The sequence below is a fragment of the Solea senegalensis genome, linkage group LG10, assembly GCF_019176455.1.
Source record: "Solea senegalensis isolate Sse05_10M linkage group LG10, IFAPA_SoseM_1, whole genome shotgun sequence".
Classification (NCBI taxonomy): domain Eukaryota; kingdom Metazoa; phylum Chordata; class Actinopteri; order Pleuronectiformes; family Soleidae; genus Solea; species Solea senegalensis.
In genome coordinates this window covers 1,712,143-1,736,682 of record NC_058030.1, presented here as the reverse complement: position 1 = coordinate 1,736,682, position 24,540 = coordinate 1,712,143, and the positions used below count along the sequence as shown (strand labels likewise).

Below are 24,540 nucleotides of genomic sequence, written 5' to 3'. Positions count from 1 at the left end.
TGTCTATCCGCAAACGTCATAACTATATGTTGTGTGAGTTTATTGACTGGCAAGCCGGTTTATTCCGTGTCTCCATCACTGGGTACATTTTGAATTGCGTGCGTCTCTTTGTGTGTGTGTAACCATCAGTGGGTTATTCTTTTTCACTGTCTATATCCCTTTTTTTATCTTGTGTGCAGATGTTCATTTGTTTGTTGAAAAGTGTTGAAAATCTATTTCAATTTCACTTTTTATGGTTAGTTTGCCAAAACACTTCAAGTGAGTGAAGAGTTAGTCAGTGTGTCAGAAGCAGGAAAAAACAGGTAAGGATTTCTTAATCCCTCCCAGAGTGGATTGAGATGGTTGGACAACAGAGTCAGATTATCTCCAAGGTGTCCCTGAACTGTTATGATATTGTTTTGCCTCTGTTATCTTCTAAAGGTAGTCCAGAATCACAGTTCCCAGGGCCACAAATCCCACAAAAGAGGCTACTATAGTAGAACAAAACTGAAAAAAGTCCCTGTAAAACATACTGAGATTCTCCTCGTCACATTTATGTTTAAATTTCATGGCATACAAATACTTCCAAGTGGATCCAAGCGTGCTGACAAAATGGTAAAACAAATTTTTATTAAATACGTGGCTTCATACCAGAGGGTTTACGTTAAAATGTTGACGAACAGCGACAAATGCAAACTTTGGCTCCCACTGAAGTGTAAAAATCTGTGTGTGTGTGAGTGGGGTGGCTCCGCCAGTGGACACGCAGAGTATGTTGATGTGCAAAATTCTGACTACCTACCTGTACATTTCACCAAATACGTATTTTCTTGTTTTGATTATAAGAGTTTTTATGTTTTTGTGTTTATGTACCTGCATTTATTGGGGAATACCTGTGACCGAAAGCAGTCGGTCAGGAAGATCAGAATCTGATCAGACATGCTTACAAATTCCATCTGAGGTGGTTCTTACACAGTCGAGAGATGGTTTTAACACTTAGCATAGACTATCTGAATACACGGTGCACGAGTCTTCACAGGCAGGCTCAGGAGATTTCAGTGTGATCGAGCGTCTGAGGGTAGAGCTGGAAGAACCAGTCTGATCCATGGAGGCCCCACCTCTCCATACTTTCTCAAATGATCTCCCGATAAAGACGTGTGTGGTGAAGTCCAGTTCAGAGATGTTTTCAGTGTCCTAAAGATGAGAGGACCTCCACAGTTTCACTGTCGCTGCTGATTGGTAACATTGCATCATCTTTGAATCTATGTCGACTTTGAAGTCAAGGACACAACCTTGTGGGTATAGTTAAAGCATCATCGCTGAGGTTTGCACGATAACAAAAACAACAAGCCTCCAGTGAATGTACATGACAAGTAGTCTCTGTTCTGGATCGTCATACTTGGTTTTTAATGAAGCTACGCTCTCCTCAGAGGCAGTGGTGGACATTTTACCCGAGGGGTCCAACATCCATGCACACAATACTGACTTCAGTAAGGATCATGTACATTTCACCAGTCATGCCTTGTTATTGGTGCATTCCTACTTGTAATGTTAGTTTCAGGATTATTCTTAAATAAGTGTTCACCTTTGTAACACCGTAAGAAACTGAGTGAGTGGCCTTTTATCTCCCATGCTGTTTACATTTTAATCTAGCACTTTTATTTTGATCCAATCCAATTTTCCAATCCAATTCAATTTTTACTCATCCTTAAAGTATTTAAGATATTTCTTAATTTATTCCAACCCCTGCCTCTGATGTCTCCTCACTCACGTTTCACAGATGTAAGCCGTCGATTTGCACGTACAAAGGTCAGTTTTAGATTTCAGCCCAAAACAAAAAAAAAAGTCACACAAATCCTCCAGGTGCCTGCCGGCGAGCGCGCGCCAACTGTGTCGCGCGGATAAGCTCGCGCACTCGTCCCGAGGCGTGAGCGCGCCGCGGCGGTGACAGTCGCCATTTTATTTTGAAAAATCAAACACAAGTGAAGGCACAGCGACCTTACTGTTTCGTCAAGTTTGCCGTGCGAAACAAGAAGGGATGAACATCTGAATTACTTTCTTGGAAGCACGGTGAGATCTCGAACCTGTACTCAATAAACAGCCGTCGACAGGTTTTCTTATGCCACACATAAGCAGTTATATTGACACGGGGCATTGCCGTTAGCCACCAGCCAGGGCTACGAGTATTTGCTGAAGAGCAGCTGTCATAGCGGCACCATAGGGAAAGTAATAATTCTGAATGTGGGCACATTTATAGTCGGCTACAGCACATTTTCCGCAGCCGAACTATAAATCAGTGAATTTGTCGTTTGGCGTAGCATTGACAGTGGCCCGGGAGTAACATTTCCGGTCGTCACCGGAGACATAATGTGCAACTACAGTGCTAGCGATTCCATAAATTAGCCGGAGCCCGTCCCGAAAGAGTGAGCTAACAAGGGTTAATGCTAATGTTAGCTGGCACGAACGCGCAAAGGAGCTCCATCCGCAGTAGCTGCGGCCTGTGTGTCCACGGCAGAGACATGTGTGGCGGATTCGAGGTTATTAATCGTCGTTTAACAAAGTCTCATGCCTATTTAATTTGATAGACAAGTCAACGTTTGCTCGCTATTGCCATTCATAGACGCTCGCGCGAGAAGTTGCTAACGATAGCTTCGTGCGGGAGAAAAAAAAATCTAATTTGGTAGCAGTAGCATGTAGCTTACACGGAGTTGGTAAGAATTCAGAGGTTAGCTTTTGCTAGTTGGTATTTTTTGCCCTTTGCTAGAGCTATCATAGTAGACTGAAGTCTAGGATTATGCTAAAGTAGATGTAACTGTGGCTGTTGGTGTCAGTGGACGAGTTGGCTAACGTTGACTGAAACTTCCCTCTAGCAAATGTTTACTAGCGTCATGGTGATGCTAGCTAAAGTAGTTAGCCTAATGGTCCCGCTTGCTATCGGAGTTTTTGCTTTCGAATTGTTCTGTGTTTTATGTCGACGGGCAAATAACGTAGCCACGTGTAACCGAGCTGTGTGGCCGAGACAACGTCTAAACACTAGTACACGTTTGTGTTTTAAAGAGCATTCAGTCGCCAGCATTTGCTAACTTGAGTCATCTTGCTCTTTGTCTCTATGAGTTATTTTTCAGTCCGTACGTTAGACGTTAAACACCCGGATCTGCTTCGGGTAGTGTTGCGTGTTGTTGTATTGATGGATTGAATTGTGGTGGTCGAGGCAATTTTTTGTTAGTTAGTAGAGTTTGTTAGCTCGGTAAACTAGCTTTCAATCTGTGTGTAGTTCAAGTTTTCGGATATAGGCGAGGCCTAGTGCAGGCTTAAGTACAGTTCATATAATACAACTAAAATCACCATAATTATGCGTTAAGTTGAGGAAAATATTCACCCTGGTCTGGAAATAAATCTTTGGGCAGCAGGCATTTAAATACAATTCACTCCACACCAAACATATGTTCTAAAGTAAATATTGTCCAGATTGAGTGTAGGACCACAACAGGTTAAGTGCAATTAAGAAAGATTCCTAATTTGTTTCTATTGTTAAATGTGTAAAATACTTTTGTCTTCTCATTACAGATGCTGAACTTGATTTTAAACTGAAGGACTCTACCTATCACTGGGTGACACTGATCGGGAAAACTCATTTGGAACACGACACTTTTTCACCTTTTGGGGGGGGGGGCAGAAGTAACCTATCACTGAAGTGACTAAAGGGGAATAATGGTGATTTTGCGCCGTGCTCGGCCGCCTGCTTCCGCCCCAACCAGCAATGAATCTTGATTCGCTCTCGCTGGCTTTGTCTCAAATCAGCTATCTGGTGGACAATTTAACGAAGAAAAACTATCGAGCCAGCCAGCAAGAAATACAACATGTAAGTGCAAACACGTCAATTGAGTGTCCTTTTTTTGTCAGAGAGCTTCTGGTTTATTGACATGGACGTTTCTGGAAATGTCCTCATGTGTCATCATGTTCTGGTGTTTTTCCCCTGTGCTCTCCCAGATTGTAAATCGTCACGGTCCTGAGGCAGACAGGCATCTACTACGCTGTCTCTTCTCCCATGTGGATTTCAGTGGCGATGGTAAAAGCAGTGGCAAGGACTTTCACCAGGTAAATTTTTGATGAGAAACACTTGGATATAAATATATATATAATTTTTTTACTTGCAGTAAAACTCTTGAAAAAGTATGAAAAAAAGACTTCAGCTACAGAATTTTCTTTGTCACTAAACATGTTTACATATTGTCTTAAAAGTAACACATGTTCAGATGGCAACAAAGGTGGCTGTGTAGAGTATCCTGAAACTATGCAAATCTTGACATTATATCAACACTGATATCACTAAGAGCACTAAAGGCCTGTAAGTAAGAAAGACGTGCAGAATCTGCAAAAGTTTGTGTATATTTTTAACTTGCATTGGTCCAATTTGTGCCCGTTTCTGTAATTGTATACATCGTTTGTGTATTGCACATAAGCTTTATGCACATGCTCTTCTCCATTTTTGGGACGTTTGTGTGGCAGTGTTACAGTGCTACATATACTACAGTGTGTATGAAAGGACATTTTTTGAAATGGTGCCATATTTAGGGAAAACATATTTTAGAACAAAAAAGAAAAACACTGTAAGACTAAAGTTCTGGTGGGTTAGGCTTGAACTAAAGTTCTTGTGGGTTAGGCTTGAACCTGCCATACTTGTCTCCTAGGAGCAGTGGATAGAGCGGCAGTAAATATGACCTTTAATTCATATCGAATGCAGTTAATTAGAAATAAAGGTCATGTCAAGCCTGCTTCAAAGAAAGCTGCACTATAGCCAACCTATTGTACTGTTTATCCACTTTTTTGTTACTCGACTAGTTTTGTTTTGTGAACAATGAAGCCGAACACTGTGAATCCTGCATCATCGTCCCCCCTCTGCGATAACTGGTGTTACATTCTGCCTTACAATGTGTAAGTGCATTGGATATCTGACATGTTCAGACAGCACATCTTTAAAAAGTGACTGTTATGATAAATTGGCTTTTATCCTTATACTTTCCTCTGATGTCTGTGAACATGGTGCATTTAAAAGTCAGGGAAATTAAAAAGTCAGCTTTCGGTTTGTGAGCAAAAAACCTCACTTGCAAATGCCAGCCGTTTCCTTTTTTAAGAGAAGTGAAACCTGTGTTTCATAATGGATGTGTTTTGCTTAATTAAATGGGCAGATTCTTTGATATACAGTCCATATTTCTTCCCCAAGTACTCTCGTAGGATTTTTTGGACAGACGTGCTTCACTATTCCAGATTTTACATTGATTGTCATTGGAGGCTTATTCTGCTGTTCACCTGCCTCTGTTCTCTCTATTCTTTTCTCTTCGGTACGTTTTGCTTTTCAACTTGCCCAAGACACAGTTTCTGATCCAGGAGTGTGTGTCGCTGATATCAAAGCCAAACTTTATCTCTACTTTGTGCTACGCCATTGACAATCCCCTGCACTATCAGAAGGTAAGCGACTGAATGTCAGTTTCATCAACAGGGTGCTTTATATGTATAATTAATGTTTATGTTTTTGTTAATTTTTAAAAAAGTAGCAAAGAGAAATGTAAAATTTTTATGTGAATGAATAAGAAATATGAGGAGTTACATTTCATAAATTGTCTTTCAGAGTTTGAAGCCGTCGGCCCACCTATTCACTCAACTGAGTAAAGTTCTTAAACTCAGCAAGGTCCAAGAGGTGAGATTGAACTGACCAACAATAATTTCATCTGGCAGCTAAAAAATGATTACTGCAAACAAATGATAGTATAGTATAGTTCCTTAAAATGCATTTGTTTGTTTCCCAGGTGATATTTGGACTTGCTTTGCTCAATTCCAGCAACACAGACCTCCGTGGCTTTGGTAAGTAATTTGAGTCTGAAATACTGTAATTCAACCTGTACCAAACCTGACCTGAATTTTAAGTCGTCCATACAATTTTCAAATTGTTCTCAATGTTCTAATCAGTAGCCGTCGGAATTGTCGTGAATTTTTATAAAGTTCCAAATGTGTGTTGAGCGTTCCGAACATAACATAGCAGATAAATTGCAGAAAGTTTGCACAAACCAGAGAGAGGTTTAAGTTTGTCATGAACACATTTTTGTGTGTTTATGTAACATGGAGTTGTCTGCGTCGTCCCTGGTGTCTCTGAATTTAAAGAAAGAAAAGAAATTTTAAAAAGTTCTTTTCATGTCTCTCAGCTGCACAGTTCATCAAGCAGAAGCTTCCAGATCTCTTGCGGTCTTACGTCGACGCTGATCTTGGAGGAAACCAGGAAGGTGGCTTCCAAGACATTGCCATAGAGGTCTTGCACCTACTGCTCTCCCATCTACTGTTTGGCCAGAAGGGAGCCAGTGGGGTAGGCCAGGAGCAGATTGACGCCTTCCTCAAGACACTTTGCCGAGGTATTCAAACACACATGGCTCTGTCGGCCTGAATAGAACTTCTGCCCTATATTTTCTCCACTGTTGCTGTGCCACATTTGTTGATTTTTCGTTGTGTGTTGTTTCAGATTTCCCCCAGGAGCGCTGCCCTGTGGTGCTCGCACCACTGCTGTACCCTGAAAAACGGGACATTCTCATGGACAGGATTCTACCAGACTCAGGGGAGTTAGCTAAGACCATGATGGAGAGTTCTCTTGCAGAGTTCATGCAAGAAGTTGGCTATGGCTTCTGTGCTAGGTGAACAAATTGACTTTATTTTTAAATTATCTTCTTTAATGGCAACATTTTCACCACTGACGTTTGTCCTTTTTTTCTCTCTTTTCAGTGTGGACGAGTGCAGAAATATTATCCTGCAGTATGGGGTGAGGGAGGTGACAGCCATCCAGGTAGCCAGGGTCCTGGGCATGATGGCTCGTACCCACTCTGGCCTGACAGATGGTATCCCACTACAGGTGATGATAGTTTTTATATTTAATATAAAGGTTATTGCTGTTGTGAGTCTGCTGGTTTATTATGTCTTGACATGTGAATACATCAGGGCTTACATTTTTTGTGGTTTTTCCCTCTTTCAGTCCATCTCTGCTCCAGGAAGTGGCATCTGGAGTGATGGCAAGGATAAAAACGATGGCTCGCAGGTTCACACATGGAATGTTGAGGTTCTGATTGACGTCGTCAAAGAAGTGGTAAGCCGACGCACGAGACCGAACCATAGAGGTTAAAATAGTCACTCATGTTGCAGTTATAACCCTGGCTGTTTTTGTTCTTCAGAATCCCAACTTGAACTTCAAAGAGGTGACGTATGAACTGGACCACCCGGGCTTTATAATCCGGGACAGTAAAGGACTGCAAATAGTGGTGTATGGCATTCAGAGGGGACTGGGCATCGAGGTCTTCCCCGTCGATCTCATCTATCGGCCATGGAAGCACGCAGAGGGACAGGTAACCAACCAACATCTGCACCAGATTTTTGTTATGTTTCAGTGGTTATGGTGGATGAGTACTCTGCTAAACGTTCGTTTTGTTCCTTTTATCAGCTGTCATTCATTCAGCACTCCCTGATGAACCCAGAAATGTTCTGTTTTGCCGATTACGCCTGCCACACAGTGGCCACCGACATCCTGAAGGCCCCACCAGAGGACGACAACCGGGAGATTGCCACCTGGTATGGAGCTTTTTACCTGACCACTGTACTAGTAGTATCGAGACATGTTTCATGTTACCCTCTGTGTCTGTAATGACTTCAGATGGGTCCGTCTTGCCTCTAATCTGCATATTTGAGTTCTAACAAATGTTCTTATGAGGGAAATAGTGACCGCCCAAGCATTGACCCACTAACTTCTCAGTAACTCTCAATACCTCTATGAATTCACACAGTTTTGTGTCGTCATGTTGAGATGAATGTGAGCATCATTGACTCCTCACAGGAAAAGCCTGGACCTGGTGGAGAGCCTGCTTCGACTCTCTGAGGTGGGACAGTACGAGCAGGTGAAGCAGCTGTTCAGCTTCCCGATCAAACACTGCCCAGACATGTTGGTGTTGGCCTTACTGCAGATCTCCACATCCTGGCACACACTGCGCCATGAGCTCATCTCAACCCTAATGCCCATCTTCCTGGGCAATCACCCCAACTCTGCCATTATCCTGCACTACGCCTGGCATGGACAGGTTGGTGTTGGAGTCTGTCTTACTGTTTAATGCTCGTTGGAACTCAAGTCAATGACAAAGTTTCCTTTTGTTTTTCCTTCAGTGGCCTATTCTTGTTATTATTTGCTCATTGAGTTTTGTGTGTTTTGGTAAAGTCAAATAATTGTTTAAACCTCATTCATCGTTTTCCAGGGACAATCTCCCTCTATCCGTCAGCTCATAATGCACTCAATGGCAGAGTGGTACATGAGAGGGGAGCAGTATGACCAAGCCAAGCTGTCACGCATCCTGGATGTGGCCCAGGACTTGAAGGTAACTAAAAAATAGTATTGTGTCAAACTATTGTCAGAACAGATGGAACTCAGGAGTTTACATACAGGCTCCTGGACTTTCTGCAGTTTCACCTCTGAGCCTAAAGTAGAATTGAATTTTAAAAGAAGTCATAAAGTGGAAATGTTGAACTCATTAAATGTAGATATGTTTTTTTTTTCAGCGTACTTAATGTGTGTATTTTTCCCCTCCAGTCTTTATCGATGCTGCTGAATGGTACGCCGTTTGCCTTTGTTATTGACCTCGCTGCACTCGCCTCTCGCCGTGAATACCTCAAACTTGATAAATGGCTGAATGACAAAATCAGAGAGCATGGGGTATGTTGATTTCATTCGTAATATTGTGTTATTCCCACACATGAACACTTTTATTTTCTTAATGGAAAAAACAGTGTATGACAATAATCTTGTGTCTTGTATGTGTGCCAGGAACCTTTTATCCAAGCGTGTGTAACATTCCTGAAGAGGCGCTGCCCGTCCATTATGGGGGGTCTGGCCCCAGACAAGGACCAGCCCAAAAGTGCCCAGCTGCCGCCAGAGACCTTGGCCACCATGCTGATATGTCTGCAGTCATGTGCTGGGTGAGTTTTGCCTTTTGCATGCAATTCTGTGACTGTCTTAATCTGATTTAAGTTTGAGGATATACTAACAATCCTGGGTCTGGAGAGTTTTTATATTTCTTTGATGGGTTACATTTTTACTATAGGGTTAGTGTTTTTATTGGCATAGTTGTTTTTAAACTTACAATTTTACTACTTCTACCTCAGGAGTGTGTCCCAGGAGTTGTCGGAGACGATCCTGACCATGGTTGCCAACTGCAGCAATGTGATGAACAAAGCTCGACAGCCGCCACCAGGAGTGATGCCGAAGGGTCGTGCCCCCAGCACCAGCAGCCTGGATGCCATTTCACCTGTACAGGTATCTTAATGTGGGAACCTCTGTAGTTGCTTTTGAATGTATTGGAGGGGAGTCTGATGCGTAAACATTGTCAAATCTGTACCAGAGACTCTTACTGATGACATTAACTGCTTCTCCTTCAGATGGACCCTCTGTCCGGCATGAGTTCCTTGAATTTGGGGGGCACTGCCACCTCCCACACTCAGAGCATGCAGGGTTTCCCAACCTCACTGAGTTCAGCTTTTAGTAATCCCCAGTCTCCAGCAAAGGCTTTTCCACCACTCACAAACCCAAACCCCAGCACCCCGTTTGGGGGCATTGGCAGCCTGTCCTCGCAGCTTCCTGGTATGGACTCTGGTACGATGCTTTTTTTATTGTCTTCTTTCAAGTCAAACACACATTCATAAGGAAATTGTACTGCACAATGGCAGCTGTCTTTTGCCTCAGTGAAAAGTTCATCTGGAACATTTAACATTAAATTAATAATTAAAATATCCATTTAAAACCAGTTTTAAAATAATTCGCACAATTACGCACAGATTTGTGGTTCAGCTTTGTATAAGGAGTAATCTGTGTCCATACTACGACACTGAGGAAAGGAGAGAATTAGACTGAGAAGATGAGACTGGGAAGTGAAGACGTATTCAAAGTGCACTTAAACTATATAACGCATGAATGATCAGGTTCACTGGGCAATGACATGCTGGCGTAAAGCGGGAGGTTTCTCTCCTCCACTGCAGTTATTTCCTTAGTTTCAGTTAGCACGGCTGACGAGAAACGGTATTATTTCACTGACAGTAACGTGAAACTGAGAAGCAGCTGTGAATGAAAAGCCCCCTTAATCCTTAACTGTCAAGTTGCAGTTTATGAGAAGCAATCGTACGGTCTCTGTTTTTGCCTGTTTAAATTAAAACGGAGAGAGCCAACAGTTTGCACAACTTTGAACAAAAATGTAGTTGTATGGATGTAGCGTATGAAAGGTGAGGGAACAAGAGGTCGTTTTATCTATGGCTGATAGAAACATTAAGTCAGTTACTGCAATCATATGTACAGTATATATAGAAATAATATAAACATTAAAAGCACATGTAATCTGACAACAAATTTAACGTTTAATTTGCACTGATCATAAGCCCCATCGTGGTGTGCATTGAAATGATTGATGTTTTGTTACTTGTAGGTCCATTGGTCTCTGGTATTGGCTCCAGCCTGGGAATGCCAACAGTCAGCACTGACCCCTTTGGCACCAGGAAGATGAGCACACCCGGCCTGAATCCACCGACCTTTCAGCAGAGTAAGATGAAGGCCTGTAAGTGGTGGTGGTGGTAGTGGTCTGACTGAGAGCCCTGCCCTCTGCTCTGCTCAGCACTGTGTTTCCTCTCCTTTTTTTGATTTGCAGATTCATTTCTAATTATCACAATAAGATCTTTACTCTTGAAGGAACTTTTAAGACCTTATTTCAACATTTTGGGAACATTCTGTGTCCTTTATGGCTTACAAATTGAAAAAAAACAGTTAATCATAGAGGAAATGCAGATCAGTCTTCCATTCCTTGTCTGCTTTTGCTGACAGCCCCACTTGAATATATGATTTGTTTTTTTGAGCAACAAAAAGATCTCGAACCTGACTCGATCATGTAGAAACCTTTTTGCTCGCCTTGGTGTTGTTGAAATGGAAACCTAACAAGTTGTTTTCTTTTTTCACAGCTGATCTTTCTCAGGTGTGGCCAGAGGCAAACCAGCACTTTAGTAAGGAGATAGACGACGAAGCAAACAGTTACTTCCAACGCATCTACAACCACCCACCTCACCCAACTATGTCCGTCGATGAAGTACGTAGTGAAAACCCAACTTTGTACATGATATTAAAATAATTATCAGTGTCTGTTGATGGTTTAATCTCATCTCACTCTACTATATCTTCTAGGTATTGGAGATGCTGCAGCGGTTCAAGGATTCATCCATTAAGCGGGAACGAGAGGTGTTCAATTGCATGCTGAGGAATTTGTTTGAGGAATACCGGTTCTTCCCCCAGTACCCAGACAAGGAGCTGCACATCACTGCCTGCCTTTTTGGTGGAATTATTGAGAAGGGTCTCGTCACCTACATGGCCCTAGGTTTGGCTCTGCGATACGTCCTCGAAGCCTTAAGAAAACCCTTTGGATCAAAAATGTATTACTTTGGAATTGCGGCCCTAGATAAGTTCAAGAACAGGTATTGACATATTTATTTTTTCTTCCCTGCAAAATGATGTTTAAGTGCAATTGTGTTTTATTGTGTCACGCTAACATATCTTGTATTTGTAGACTAAAGGACTACCCACAGTATTGTCAGCACCTGGCTTCAATTGCCCACTTCTTGCAGTTCCCCCACCATTTACAAGAGGTAATAAGATTTTGTTAATTTATCTTCCATCTGCAGTTTTAAAGGGGCTATATGTAAGGTATGTAAAAACTGCAGCCACGCGTTTTAAAAATGGGTGTGCAATTGAATAAGTGCACGTCCACGTCCTGTTTTTCAATGAGCCAGCCCTGCTAAGTCTGGTAAGATGACGGCCAACGATGCAGAGATGGCCTACACTCGGTTGTCTGCAAGAAGCTACCAAGAGCATTTAGCGCTAAATTATAGAAGCAATGCAGCAGTGCTTTGCTGTTGACTCCTCACACCACTGTATATTACCATTATATTCACTGTCATTACCTTAAAAAGTCCAAGTTTCCTATGAGCAACAACTGATGGAAGGTAACAAGCTGACTTTTATTTTACAGTCCATTGAAATTCAAGGCCTTTTATGTTTGGTAATGTTTTGCATGTTTTCTGCCAAACCCGTGTGTCCAAATTGTGAGTGGCTGTGTAATTTGGTGGATGGCTTAGCAGCTGCAAATTTAGATTTGAATTGTGAATGAACTCGCTGTATGAAATTAACATTGTCCTTACTCTCTGACATGGTCATTATGGCTTGGTACAAGAAATTTCTTGCATTCAGTTCCTTTAATCTCAATTGGTCCTGGCTCTGACTTAACGAAACAAATCCCATAAACAGACGCATTAATTCTGCCGCTCTGCTCCTTTCAATATCCTGTGTGTGCAGTATATCGAGTATGGCCAACAGTCACGGGACCCTCCGGTGAAGATGCAAGGGTCCATCACTACGCCTGGAAGCCTGGCTTTGGCACAGGTGCAGTCCCAGTCGCATCAACCCGTGGGTCCCAAAGCGCCGCAGCCTGGTCAGCCCAGCACCCTCGTCACCACCACCACCACGACAACCACAGTAGCCAAGACCTCCACCATCACAAGACCAACACCCAGCACCTTCAAGAAGGATGTACCTGTGAGTTTGTGCTTGTGTGCATTTTCTTAATTGGGGCATTGGGAATAAAGATGTTTGTTTTTTGCTTGAATAAAAGGTCTAATTGTCCTTTTCCCTAATCTGCAGCCTTCCATTAACACTACCAACATTGACACCCTGCTGGTGGCCACTGACCAAACGGAAAGGATTGTGGAGCCTCCAGAGAATGTTCAGGAGAAGATAGCGTTCATCTTTAACAACCTTTCTCAGTCCAACATGACACAGAAGGTAAAAATAAAAAAAGGCTAAAAAAAAGATTATTCTATCCCCAGAGCCAGAGTAGTTGAATCTGTTTTTTTAAAAAAAACTATGTACTTCCTCAGGTTGAGGAGTTGAAAGAGACTGTGAAGGAGGAGTTTATGCCGTGGGTGTCTCAGTACCTGGTGATGAAGCGTGTCAGCATTGAGCCCAACTTCCATAGTCTCTACTCCAACTTCCTGGACACTCTCAAGAACCCAGAGTTTGTCAAGATGGTTCTCAACGAGACTTACAGAAACATCAAGGTAAAATTGGACTCTACACAATTTTTGTTTTTAAGCTCTTAGACAAATCAAAGAACAACAAAGACTCCATTACACAAAATCCTGAAATAACCTTATTTTTCTTTGAAATTCTGACATTTTCCTGCTGTCTTTTTCTGCAGGTGCTCTTGACGTCAGACAAAGCTGCTGCCAATTTCTCTGATCGCTCTCTGCTGAAGAACCTGGGCCACTGGCTGGGCATGATTACACTGGCCAAAAACAAGCCTATCCTCTATACAGTAAGAACTTGAAACAAGTTACTTTTCTTTTTTGTATCCTCATATGGTGGATTCCTTTCACAAGTTTTGTGTTGTGGGCTAAATTAATTTTCCTTCTCTCCCCAGGACCTGGAAGTCAAGTCTTTGCTACTGGAAGCCTATGTGAAAGGTCAGCAGGAGTTGCTGTACGTGGTTCCCTTTGTGGCCAAAGTTTTGGAGTCAAGTCTACGCAGCATGGTGAGTAACACACTGAAAGACATTCGCATCCTATGTAGAATTGTAATTTTTGCTACTAGTTTAGTACCTGCTTTAATATGTGCCTACATTTTTGTGTGTGGGGGCAGAAGTGGCTCTTCAAGCGCCATATATATATATATCTTGCATCTTTTATCCAAATAATGTCAAAGTGAGCACACACCAGTGCCCTGAGAAAGTCGTCTGCCAAGTTTTAAGCTTGTCAAGTGACCTGTTGCACAGTTGGATGAAAACAGAACATAGATCTGATTTCACTGTATGATGTGCCTCTGGTTTTACAGGTTTTCAGGCCCCAGAATCCCTGGACTATGGCCATCATGAATGTCCTTGCTGAGCTTCACCAGGAACATGACCTCAAGGTAATAAATCTCTCCTGGTAGCCAAGTGTGAGTGCTTTTCAAAGAAGGGTTCTACTAGGTTGTTCTTTTTAATCATTTAATCGACCCGTATGTCGTAGTCAAATCATATTTCTAGTAATGTACTTAACTTAAAAGAATAGACCAGCTGCAATCTGAAGCCTGTCTATCTGTTTCTTTGCAGCTGAACTTGAAGTTTGAGATTGAAGTTCTGTGTAAGAACTTGTCCTTGGACATCAATGACCTCAAGCCAGGAACCCTGCTGAAGGACAAGGATAAGCTAAAGAACCTGGAGGAACAACTTTCTGCACCAAAGAAGGAGGCAAAGCCACCGGAAGAGCTGCTACCAGTCTCTACCACAGGTGGATGCTCCATATTTATTGATTTTTTTGTGATGGTGATTTTTAACTTGTGGCTCCAGTTGAGAAGAGCTCTCAAGTTGAGCCAAAATGACATAAAAGTGAACTGCAGTAATGTCTTTTAATCTCATCTTTATTGTTTTTGTTTATTTCCACGTGTTCATGATTGGACAGTCTGCTTTTTCCTCTCTGATTTTAACCAAACAAGCCTTTTGTGACCAACAGGAGACTTTGTTCCATTTGCAGCTCCTCCCTCAACCCCAGCTGCCACCACCACCACATGCACAACCACGGGGCCTCCGACACCACAGTTCAGTTACCATGACATCAATGTGTACGCTTTGGCAGGCCTGGCTCCTCACATCAACATCAATGTCAATGTAGGTTTGACGTGCCTGCAGGGATGTTCTGTCTCTTTGCGAAGTACATTTCCTCCTCATCCATGTCGTTTGTAAATCCTCTCTTGACTCGACTCTCATGCTTGCTCCAGATACCCCTGCTGCAGGCTCACCCTCAATTGAAGCAGTGCGTTCGGCAGTCGGTAGAGCGAGCCGTTCAGGAGCTGGTTCATCCTGTGGTGGACCGCTCCATCAAGATTGCCATGACGACCTGTGAGCAGATCATCAGGAAGGACTTTGCCCTGGATTCAGAGGAGTCGCGCATGCGCGTCGCTGCCCACCACATGATGAGGAACCTGACCGCTGGCATGGCCATGATCACCTGCCGTGAGCCGCTGCTCATGAGCATCGCCACCAATCTGAAGAACAGCTTTGGTGCTGCTCTGAGGGTAAGCTGAATTCCTTGTGTTCTTAATTACTTCTTCCATCAGCTGTATAGTGGGAGTTTTCTCAAATATTAACATTCCCTTAGTTTTTTTTGTTCATTTTTCATAGAGGGGACCAAAGTGGCGTTGTTAGCGGTATAGCACGCTATCTCTTAAAGTAAAACATTCAGATGTGTGTAATGTTGAATATTGTGAGGACTTTGAGTTTGGATGAATAAACAAAAACTAATTCCGCTGCTTACCTACATCCTGACAGTGATGTAGTCTGAAAGGCTAAATTCTTTTAATTTTAACATGGCTTTAGTGAAAGAAATTAAAATAAATGACACCTTAATGCCTTCCACAAAACGGGTAATGAATGAAAACACATTTTGGCACCTTTTTAAAATATCTATAAATCTTTTGCAGTGTGTATTCTGCATGTCTTTGTTTCTTTATTGTGACGCATTCTGCTCTCCTACCTTCGACCATTCCTGCTTCTTTTCAACTCAAACTGTTCATTCCGTCAGGCGCCGACGCCCCAACAGAGGGAAATGATGGAGGAGGCCGCAGCCCGCATCGCTCAAGACAACTGTGAATTAGCTTGCTGCTTCATTCAGAAAACAGCCGTGGAGAAGGCTGGTCCTGAAATGGACAAGAGACTGGCCACGGTGAGACTTTAAGAAGCTCCGCTCAGCAGCTAAAATCATTATGACATGATTATATAGTGTATAAAACTGGTGGCAACCCAAACCTGTATTGGCAAACAGGCAAATTTTAAGCTCACATTGCTTCAGTAATATGCTAATTTGAATCTGGCTTTTTTTCTCGTGTAGGAGTTTGAGCTGAGAAAGCATGCACGCCAAGAGGGAAGGCGTTACTGTGATCCCGTTGTTCTGACGTACCAGGCCGAGCGTATGCCCGAGCAGATCAGACTCAAGGTAAGATCAAACGTTCAAATCCAACTGATAGCTTAAAACTAAACATTTTCAACAGAGGTGAGATTCTCATTACTGGATCTGTCCAGATGACTGATGTTCACTGTGTTTGATGTTTAAGGTGGGAGGAGTGGACCCCAAACAACTGGCCGTATATGAGGAGTTTGCCAGGAATGTTCCAGGTTTCCTACCCAGTAATGATCTCTCACAACCCACTGGCTTCTTAGCTCAGCCCATGAAGGTGAGACGCTTCTTCAAAAAACACTTAAAAGACCCAGAATGTTTTGGGGGAAGGAAAGAGTGAAAGGAGCTCCACTGCATATTAGAAATAATAAGGACAAATGGCAAAAAGATTACCCAATAAATAATTTTTTTTTTTTTAAATATCTAAATAATCTTGTATATAAGAAAATAAAGTGATTCTTAAGTAGAAGTGGTAGTGTAGTGGTTCTTATTTCAGTGTCAGGAAATTTGTTATTTTCATCTTAAACCCACGTATCTTATCTGTGACTCGTTTATTCACCAGTTACATGTATTCAAACTAAAATATTTATATAATACAGCAAGAACAAGAGATTAACGGAGTAAAACAAGAGAAAATGAAACAAAACCACTAAACTAGCAAGGTCAGAAAACTTAAGGGAAAAACAAAACGCTTCGGGATTTGCTCATTAAATAGATGTTTGTTTTAAAAATATATATATATAACAGTTTTTATTTGAGTCATTATTCAGAGTTATAATCTATTTTATTGCCATGTATGAAATATAAAAGGAATATGGTTTGCTACTTTGATGCAGAACAAACAGAAACAGGAAAAATAGAATTTAGGGTTAAAAAAGATGCAGGATCAGTAAAACTGAATTATTCAGTTAAAGGGGAATTGGCTTAAAGGAGACAATTATAGCTAAAATATATGAAAATAAGAGGATGTATACAAAATGAATGTCTGTACCTCGTGCCCAAAATGACAGTTGTTGAAGGAAATAAAAAGTGCTGCACATAGATGAATGCTGCCCTGAATGAACATGTAAGTGAGGGAGTGGGTGAATTATATAGCAGCTTAGTGGTAAATACAAATACAAACCACTTGCAGGTAGAATGAGCATTAATTAAAAACACAGACTTGCAGCAGAGGGGAAGAAGCTGCTGTTTGTGGTGTTGAGCTTTTAGACGAGATGGACAGTTGTCTTCTGCTAGAGGGGAGTGACTCAAACTTTATTAGGAGTGGGAGGAGTGGCTGCAGTTTTGTTTGCACAGCGTGTAAGTCATGAGTGGATGGACCAATACACCAGTACAACTGAATTAGAATTTAATTACATTTAAATTCACAACAGTTTCTTGGAAGTTTGGACCAAAACTGCCAGAGCAATGCATAAATGTATATGTTTAGCTGGACCTAAACTGGCTTAGGTGCTCGACACATGCTCCACACTTCCTGAAACACCTAGTACACAGAAGCAGGTACAAGCTGATGAGGAGACTGAATTTATCAGCTCAAAGAATATGTTCATTGACGGTAACAAGACAAACAAAAGTAACGTATGAGGCAGATTAATCCAATAATGCTGTCAAAGTTCTGTTGGTGAGATGATGTCGTGGTTGGAGGGATATTTGTTAGATATATCCCTCCATTAACTTAATCCCGCCCCCTCTCTGTATTTCTGTCCTCAGCAACAAGCGTGGGCCACAGATGACGTGGCTCAGATCTACGATAAGTGCATGGCCGACCTGGAGCAACATCTACATGCCATCCCTCCCGCTCTTGCGATGAACCCTTTGACCCAGGCATTGCGCAGCCTGCTGGAGGCCGTGGCTTTGGCTAGAAACTCCAGGGACGGCATCGCCGCACTTGGCCTGCTGCAGAAGGTCAGACTTATTTTTAATCCTCTGAAATGGTAACGGGGCGAAAAGTTTAGTATTAATCTGTATTAATTAGTGCCTTACTAATTTATCATCTGCATTTCTCAGGCTGTGGAAGGTCTTCTGGATGCTACCAGTGGTGCTGATGCCGACTTGCTGCTCCGCTACAGAGAATGTCACCTGCTGGTGCTGAAAGCTCTGCAGGACGGCCGTGCCTATGGACCACAGTGGTGCAATAAGCAGATCACCAGGTGAAATGAGATGCGTTTTATTCCCCGTGGTACATATGCAGATTATTTTGTAGCAGGTGTTTAATTTGCTTTCCATGTTTCTCCTCACAGGTGTCTGATTGAATGCCGTGATGAGTACAAATACAACGTGGAGGCAGTGGAGCTTCTGATCAGGAACCATCTTGTGAACATGCAGCAGTATGATCTGCACCTGGCACAGGTACACACACGAAAAATATTGTTAATTCTAGTCTGCACTCTGCATTTACAGCAGCGTATGAGAATCAGACTTAATCCGACGCTTGTTTTTTTTTATTCCCCCCAGTCGATGGAGAATGGATTGCACTACATGGCAGTTGCGTTTGCCATGCAGCTGGTGAAACTGCTGCTCGTGGATGAGCGCAGTGTCAGTCACGTGACTGAGGCCGACCTGTTTCACACAATCGAGACTTTAATGAGGACTTGTGCACACTCCAGAGCCAACGCACCAGAGGGGTAAAGAACCACTACAGTGTTGAATTAATATTCTTAAAGGTCCAGTGGCATCTTATGGTGTCTCTCCTCCACTTTCCCCTTCCTTTTCCACGTCACGTCACTATAGCAGAAAAAAGGAAGGTTGTTCCTTTGTTTTTGTGGATAACTTTCATTTTAAAAATGCACAACCCATAGTCTGGCAACAACGTAGCGGCCTCCATGAATTAAGACTCTTGCCTAAAGTACAACTAAAGGTAATATGATGTTTGAGTTTCCAAGTGTCTTGTTGGAAGTTTTAACAGCAAGGAGTCTTCACTCAGATTATTATCTTGCTAAATCGACTGTCACTTGCAGCAATTATAAAAACTCTGCTACTTTTACTGTTAATTGTCTTGTTTGTTTCACAGTAACTAAATTGGATTTTTGATGTAAACTGAATGCTACACTATTCCAAGGATATGAACACTAAACAGTTTTATTTTCAAGTGGTTATACACTCATTCACATCATTTGTATATAATATATTTGGTCCTCTTTAGTCTTCCTCAGCTCATGGACGTTGTTCGCTCCAACTATGAAGCCATGATTGACCGGGCCCACGGCGGACCCAACTTTATGATGCACTCTGGGATCTCACAGGCTTCAGAATATGACGATCCTCCAGGCCTGCGGGAGAAGGCAGAGTACCTGTTGAGGGAATGGGTGAACCTGTATCACTCAGCTGCTGCTGGCAGAGACAGCACCAAAGCCTTCTCTGCCTTTGTTGGCCAGGTAATTTACTTTAAAAAACAAGCAAACAAAAAAAAAGAAAAGAAAACACCATGACGTTTAGTTGCTCATGTTTCTCATGTTCCCCTCACGCTACAGATGCACCAGCAGGGCATCTTGAAGACGGACGACCTGATCACAAGGTTCTTCCGGCTGTGCACAGAGATGTGTGTGGAGATAAGCTATCGCGCTCAGGCTGAGCAGCAGCACAACCCAGCAGCCAGTGCTGCCATCATCAGAGCCAAGTGTTACCACAACCTGGACGCTTTTGTCCGGCTCATAGCTCTGCTGGTCAAGCACTCTGGAGAGGCCACCAACACGGTGACGAAAATCAACCTCCTCAACAAGGTTAGGGTTCACACTGAGCTTCATCCCAACATGGCAGTTATCAATAATTCCATGTCCATATATGGACAGCATTTCCACCTCCTTAATGAGCTCTGCTCTTTCCTCTCCCTGCAGGTGCTGGGTATCGTAGTTGGGGTGTTGATCCAGGACCATGACGTCCGTCAGACAGAATTTCAGCAGCTTCCGTACCACCGCATTTTCATCATGCTGCTGCTGGAGCTCAACGCTCCTGAACACGTTCTGGAGACCATCAACTTCCAGACGCTCACCGCGTTCTGGTGAGAACTCAGCTTGTAGGTCAGAAATGCGAGGTAATGTAAGACAAACTGTGGTTTAATTCCTTTGTCCATGTTTTTCCCTGCACTTTTATCTGCAGCAATACCTTCCACATCCTGAGGCCCACTAAAGCACCTGGCTTTGTTTACGCCTGGCTGGAGCTCATCTCCCATCGCATCTTTATTGCCAGGATGCTTGCACACACCCCACAGCAGAAGGTAGGCAAGAACACGAGATTAGTGACTTAATTTCCACATCGGTTTTTTGCAGCTTTGCCTTAAGACATTTGAATGTTGTCTTTCCCAGGGTTGGCCCATGTACGCACAGCTGCTGATTGATCTCTTCAAGTACCTGGCCCCTTTCCTGAGGAATGTAGAGCTCAACAAACCTATGCAAATCCTCTACAAGGTGCTCCCATCTTATTGTTTGGCATTGAAACATTGGCTTGTAAATGTGTTTTTGGTGGTAAATGTGTTTCTGATGTTCCAAAATCCAGAAATGATACAGTACCTTGATAAACTCGAGCCTCTCATCTTCCTCTGTGTCAACATCAAATTCATCAGTTATCAGAGCACAATGTCGTACAAATTTGGATACAAACTAACAAGCTGAACACTCATGGTGTTGGTATAAATTGGGCTTAAATTCTCTAGTTTACATTAGAGCTCGTTGCCTTGCTGTTTACTTTGTAAGCAAGCACTAAACCCACATTCATGTAAATGCATTGAAGTGTATTTGGTGACAGTGGAGCTAACACTTTGCTGCCCGTTTGGCTGTTTCAGGGTACACTGCGGGTGCTTCTGGTCCTGCTGCACGACTTCCCAGAATTCCTGTGCGACTATCATTACGGCTTCTGCGATGTCATTCCACCCAACTGCATCCAGCTCCGCAACCTCATCCTCAGTGCCTTCCCACGCAACATGAGGCTTCCTGATCCTTTCACACCCAATCTCAAGGTAGACACGCAGACAGACACACGCTCTCTCTCACTCTGCTGACTGTGGTGGACTTTTTTGTCTTCATCTAACGATTCTGTCCCGTCTGCAGGTGGACATGCTGAGTGAGATCAACATCGCTCCTCGTATCCTCACCAACTTCACCGGTGTCATGCCGTCTCAGTTCAAGAAGGATCTGGACTCGTACCTGAAGACACGATCACCAGTCACTTTCCTGTCAGAGCTGCGCAGCAACCTGCAGGTAAGAGCCGCGTGCGACTATCTCGTCGTCTTGCATACGCCGACACAATTTCTGTGTTCACTCATCGCGTCTTCGCCTTTGTGCGTCCCAGGTGTCAAATGAGCCAGGAAATCGGTACAACATCCAGCTGATCAACGCTCTAGTGCTGTACGTAGGCACGCAGGCCATCGCTCACATCCACAACAAGGGCAGCACCCCCTCCATGAGCACCATCACTCACTCTGCACACATGGACATCTTCCAGAACCTGGCTGTGGACCTGGACACCGAGGGTAAGGATGGACAAGTGCTGTCGGCTTATTTTAGACTCCGTCAAATACTGTCTGTATCTTTCAGCGTGACATGTTTTAATTAATCTGTTGACTATTTACTGAACTATTTGATGAGTCACTCAAAATTGTTTCCCAAAACTCAGAATAATGACTTGCTCAAATGATTTTTGTTTTACCTTTTAAACCAGTTAACTGTCGTCTGAGACTTGTTTTTAGTTGTATTTAAAAAAATAACAACAACACTATTTTGATCAACTGATTGGTTTGATACAATTTATTTTGCATATAAAATTCACAAAAACAACAAAGATAAAATGCAGAGAGAGTCAAAATGTCCATTTGAGGCTTCCCTTTCACGTCTAAACACTAAATAATACAAGAATGTGTGTTCTGTCGACAACAATAACACATGAAAGAAAACATTCAAAAAGAGGAAACTGGAAAGCATTTTTTAAAACGATGTATTAAAGAACAAGCAGCGAGTTGTTTTCAGAAAAGAACCCTGATGTAACCAGGCATCTGTTATGTCTTTTTTTTCAGGACGTTACCTGTTCTTGAATGCGATAGCCAATCAATTGCGCTACCCGAACAGCCACACCCACTACTTCAGCTGCACCATGCTGTATCTGTTTGCTGAGGCCAACACTGAGGCCATTCAGGAGCAGATCACCAGGTAAGACTGTGACCAAACATTCAACTCATCACTGAGCTGAGGTAGAGCTCAAATGTTAATCAAGCGTGTTATGTGCGTGTGCGTGTTCACAGGGTTCTGTTGGAGAGGCTGATCGTGAACAGGCCACACCCATGGGGTCTCCTCATCACCTTCATCGAGCTGATTAAGAATCCTGCCTTCAAGTTCTGGAGTCACGACTTTGTCCACTGTGCCCCCGAGATTGAAAAGTACGTTCTCCCGTTTGAATCCGTTTTACCTGTAAAAGTCCAGCCAGTATGAAGGAATTAGTTACATCTAATGGTGAGACTGCAGATTGCATCAAAACTCTCGAGGCATCAGTGGAGAGAAAAAACTCACTTTTAACAGAAGAACCAGACTGAAAGATGTGCAACCATCTGCCAAGACGGGTTGGGGTGAAAGGAAAAATGGGGGAGAGAAAGGACAAGACGGAGATCAGATTTTAGAGGCATCTCTGACTTTCCAAGTTCAAAATCTGACATTACGGGGGCATTCCAGTTTTAACTTTGACTAGGAAATTTGGGAATTCCGACTTGCGGCTACAACCGGAACGCATGGGAACCAGAGTTTTGTTTTACGGAGAACACTTTCTTGCCTGAAAGGACAAACCTGCCAGAGCTTGTATTTTGTGTTTTGAAGCATACATTTACACAAAGAAACGTCCTGCCGTAGTTATCGGACACATTCGGTGTTGTACCAAGTGGCTGTTTTTAAATCAAACTTTGCTCTTTAAAAGTAGTTTGCAACGCTGAACCTCGAGTGTCACCACTAGATGTCACTACTTCAGACCCACTAGGTTTTAAAAAGATGCTGCACTCATGTTCTGCTCCTTACTAAAACAAACTCTCTGTTTTCCTTACTTCAGGCTATTCCAGTCTGTGGCCCAGTGCTGTATGGGACAGAAACAGGCCCAGCAGGTGATGGAGGGCACCGGTGCCAGTTAGCTGGCGATAGCAGCCAGCTCACGGACTTGGGAGAGACGCCGCTGCCTCGACCCAACTCCCCCCCACCACACACACACACTTGCACCTCCCTCGTTACTGTCGGCACTGGATAAACTGGCAACTACGGTCGTTTGAAATGTGGATGAAAGGACTACTGCTCATGGATCTGAACGATTTAGATTTTTGTTTATCCCTCTGGGGCTGAGTTGAGACGGAGAGAATGGGTTTGGACTTGCTGTTTAATATACTTTTTTTGATGTAAATATTGAAGAAAAAAGAAAGGGAGAGTAAATAAGTGAACAATTCACATGTCAAATAAAGTGTATCCTGACATGTAGAGACATGTAATCATATTTTCACTCACTACCAAAGTCCTTGGTTTGCTTTCCTCCCACACAACTGTTTTTCTTTTCTTGTTTTTCTTTTCTTTTTTTGTGCTTCAAAGGCTGAATGGTAGATGATTGAAGATGAGAAAAAGCTGCCTGCTTCTTTGATTTGATTCATTTTTATCCCTGAGTGGGACAGGAAGACGCAGTCTAGTCTGCCAGGTGGGGTGGGGGCGGGGGTCAACTCCCGGTGTGTGTGTGTGTGTGTGTGTGTGTTGGTTGGTGGAGACAGTTTACTGATGGTCTGTCCATTTGGAACTGGCTCTGGAAGTCTAACCGCTCTCTCTCTGGCACTTGTAAAATTGAGCAAAAGTGACGGCGACATCAAATCCTGACAATTTGTACAAAGTTCCAAATTGAAGAACAACAATAGAAGGACCAATACAGCCCATTTTGTAATGTTTTGAATGTTTTTGTAAATGTATTGGTCCGTGTGTTGTATTTTGTAGTCCTTTCTAGTTTGCCTTTAGTTCTTGCTACTTAACTGCAGTATGCATACATACAGGAAATAAAGCATTCAAACTGCACAGCATTTGTCTTCTTTGAGGACGTTGGCGCTTTTGTTTTACCCTGAGCGGTTTGTTTCCCAAAACCCAAATCATGGACTATACCCGGATTTTCAAACTATCCTGGCTTAATTGAGTCTAGACTCGGTTCTCAGAGCTGTAACCTTTGGAAACTTTACGTCCTTTTACAATTTAAATTTGTCCACATTGAAATACCACAGGTAAAAAGGAAAGGACCAAAGAAAATGTTGTTCAATTTGTGAAAAAAGAAACACTAAATACTAATCATTAATACAGACAGGCATGAATTAGTGATTCCAAAATGTACTAAAATGTCCCGGCCCAATTCAAGAATTAACCTACAAAATATTTATTTCAAATGATTGGCAGAATATAACTTGAACTCTGATCCAGTTTTTTTTTTTTTCTTTTTTCCACATCTGAACAATCTACTCTGGTTTACCTTCATGGCCAGAATTCAGACTTTTTTGCCTCATAATTCTGATTTAAATCTCAGAATTCTGCCATTTGTTTTACT

The 24,540-nt window shown here is 42.6% G+C and overlaps 1 protein-coding gene across 7 annotated transcripts; it reads left to right on the top strand.

Moving 5' to 3' along the window:
* Positions 1 to 1,934: 1,934 nt before the first annotated feature.
* Positions 1,935 to 24,023, top strand: cnot1 (CCR4-NOT transcription complex, subunit 1). 7 transcript variants are annotated; one of them, XM_044035554.1, is made up of 49 exons: positions 1,935 to 2,046; positions 3,544 to 3,838; positions 3,967 to 4,074; positions 5,353 to 5,445; positions 5,606 to 5,674; positions 5,784 to 5,838; positions 6,177 to 6,380; positions 6,488 to 6,656; positions 6,745 to 6,871; positions 6,992 to 7,102; positions 7,188 to 7,358; positions 7,454 to 7,581; positions 7,844 to 8,084; positions 8,256 to 8,375; positions 8,588 to 8,710; positions 8,822 to 8,973; positions 9,160 to 9,310; positions 9,433 to 9,646; positions 10,470 to 10,583; positions 10,996 to 11,120; positions 11,216 to 11,502; positions 11,595 to 11,673; positions 12,380 to 12,619; positions 12,725 to 12,865; positions 12,961 to 13,140; positions 13,281 to 13,397; positions 13,503 to 13,613; positions 13,913 to 13,990; positions 14,172 to 14,349; positions 14,572 to 14,726; positions 14,837 to 15,133; positions 15,640 to 15,780; positions 15,946 to 16,050; positions 16,169 to 16,288; positions 17,722 to 17,916; positions 18,019 to 18,161; positions 18,252 to 18,360; positions 18,466 to 18,635; positions 19,154 to 19,385; positions 19,482 to 19,730; positions 19,845 to 20,008; positions 20,107 to 20,224; positions 20,313 to 20,414; positions 20,789 to 20,962; positions 21,054 to 21,203; positions 21,295 to 21,475; positions 22,016 to 22,148; positions 22,241 to 22,375; positions 23,032 to 24,023. In XM_044035554.1, the coding sequence occupies exons 2-49, from the start codon at positions 3,737 to 3,739 to the stop codon at positions 23,108 to 23,110; spliced, it is 7,140 nt and encodes a 2,379-aa protein (XP_043891489.1). In that variant the 5' UTR covers positions 1,935 to 2,046; positions 3,544 to 3,736; the 3' UTR covers positions 23,111 to 24,023. The 7 variants fall into 7 exon arrangements, with proteins under 7 accessions (XP_043891489.1, XP_043891484.1, XP_043891488.1 ...); XM_044035549.1 differs by having other exon boundaries at positions 10,470 to 10,598; positions 12,371 to 12,619; XM_044035553.1 differs by having other exon boundaries at positions 5,347 to 5,445.
* The last annotated feature ends 517 nt before the right edge of the window (positions 24,024 to 24,540 follow it).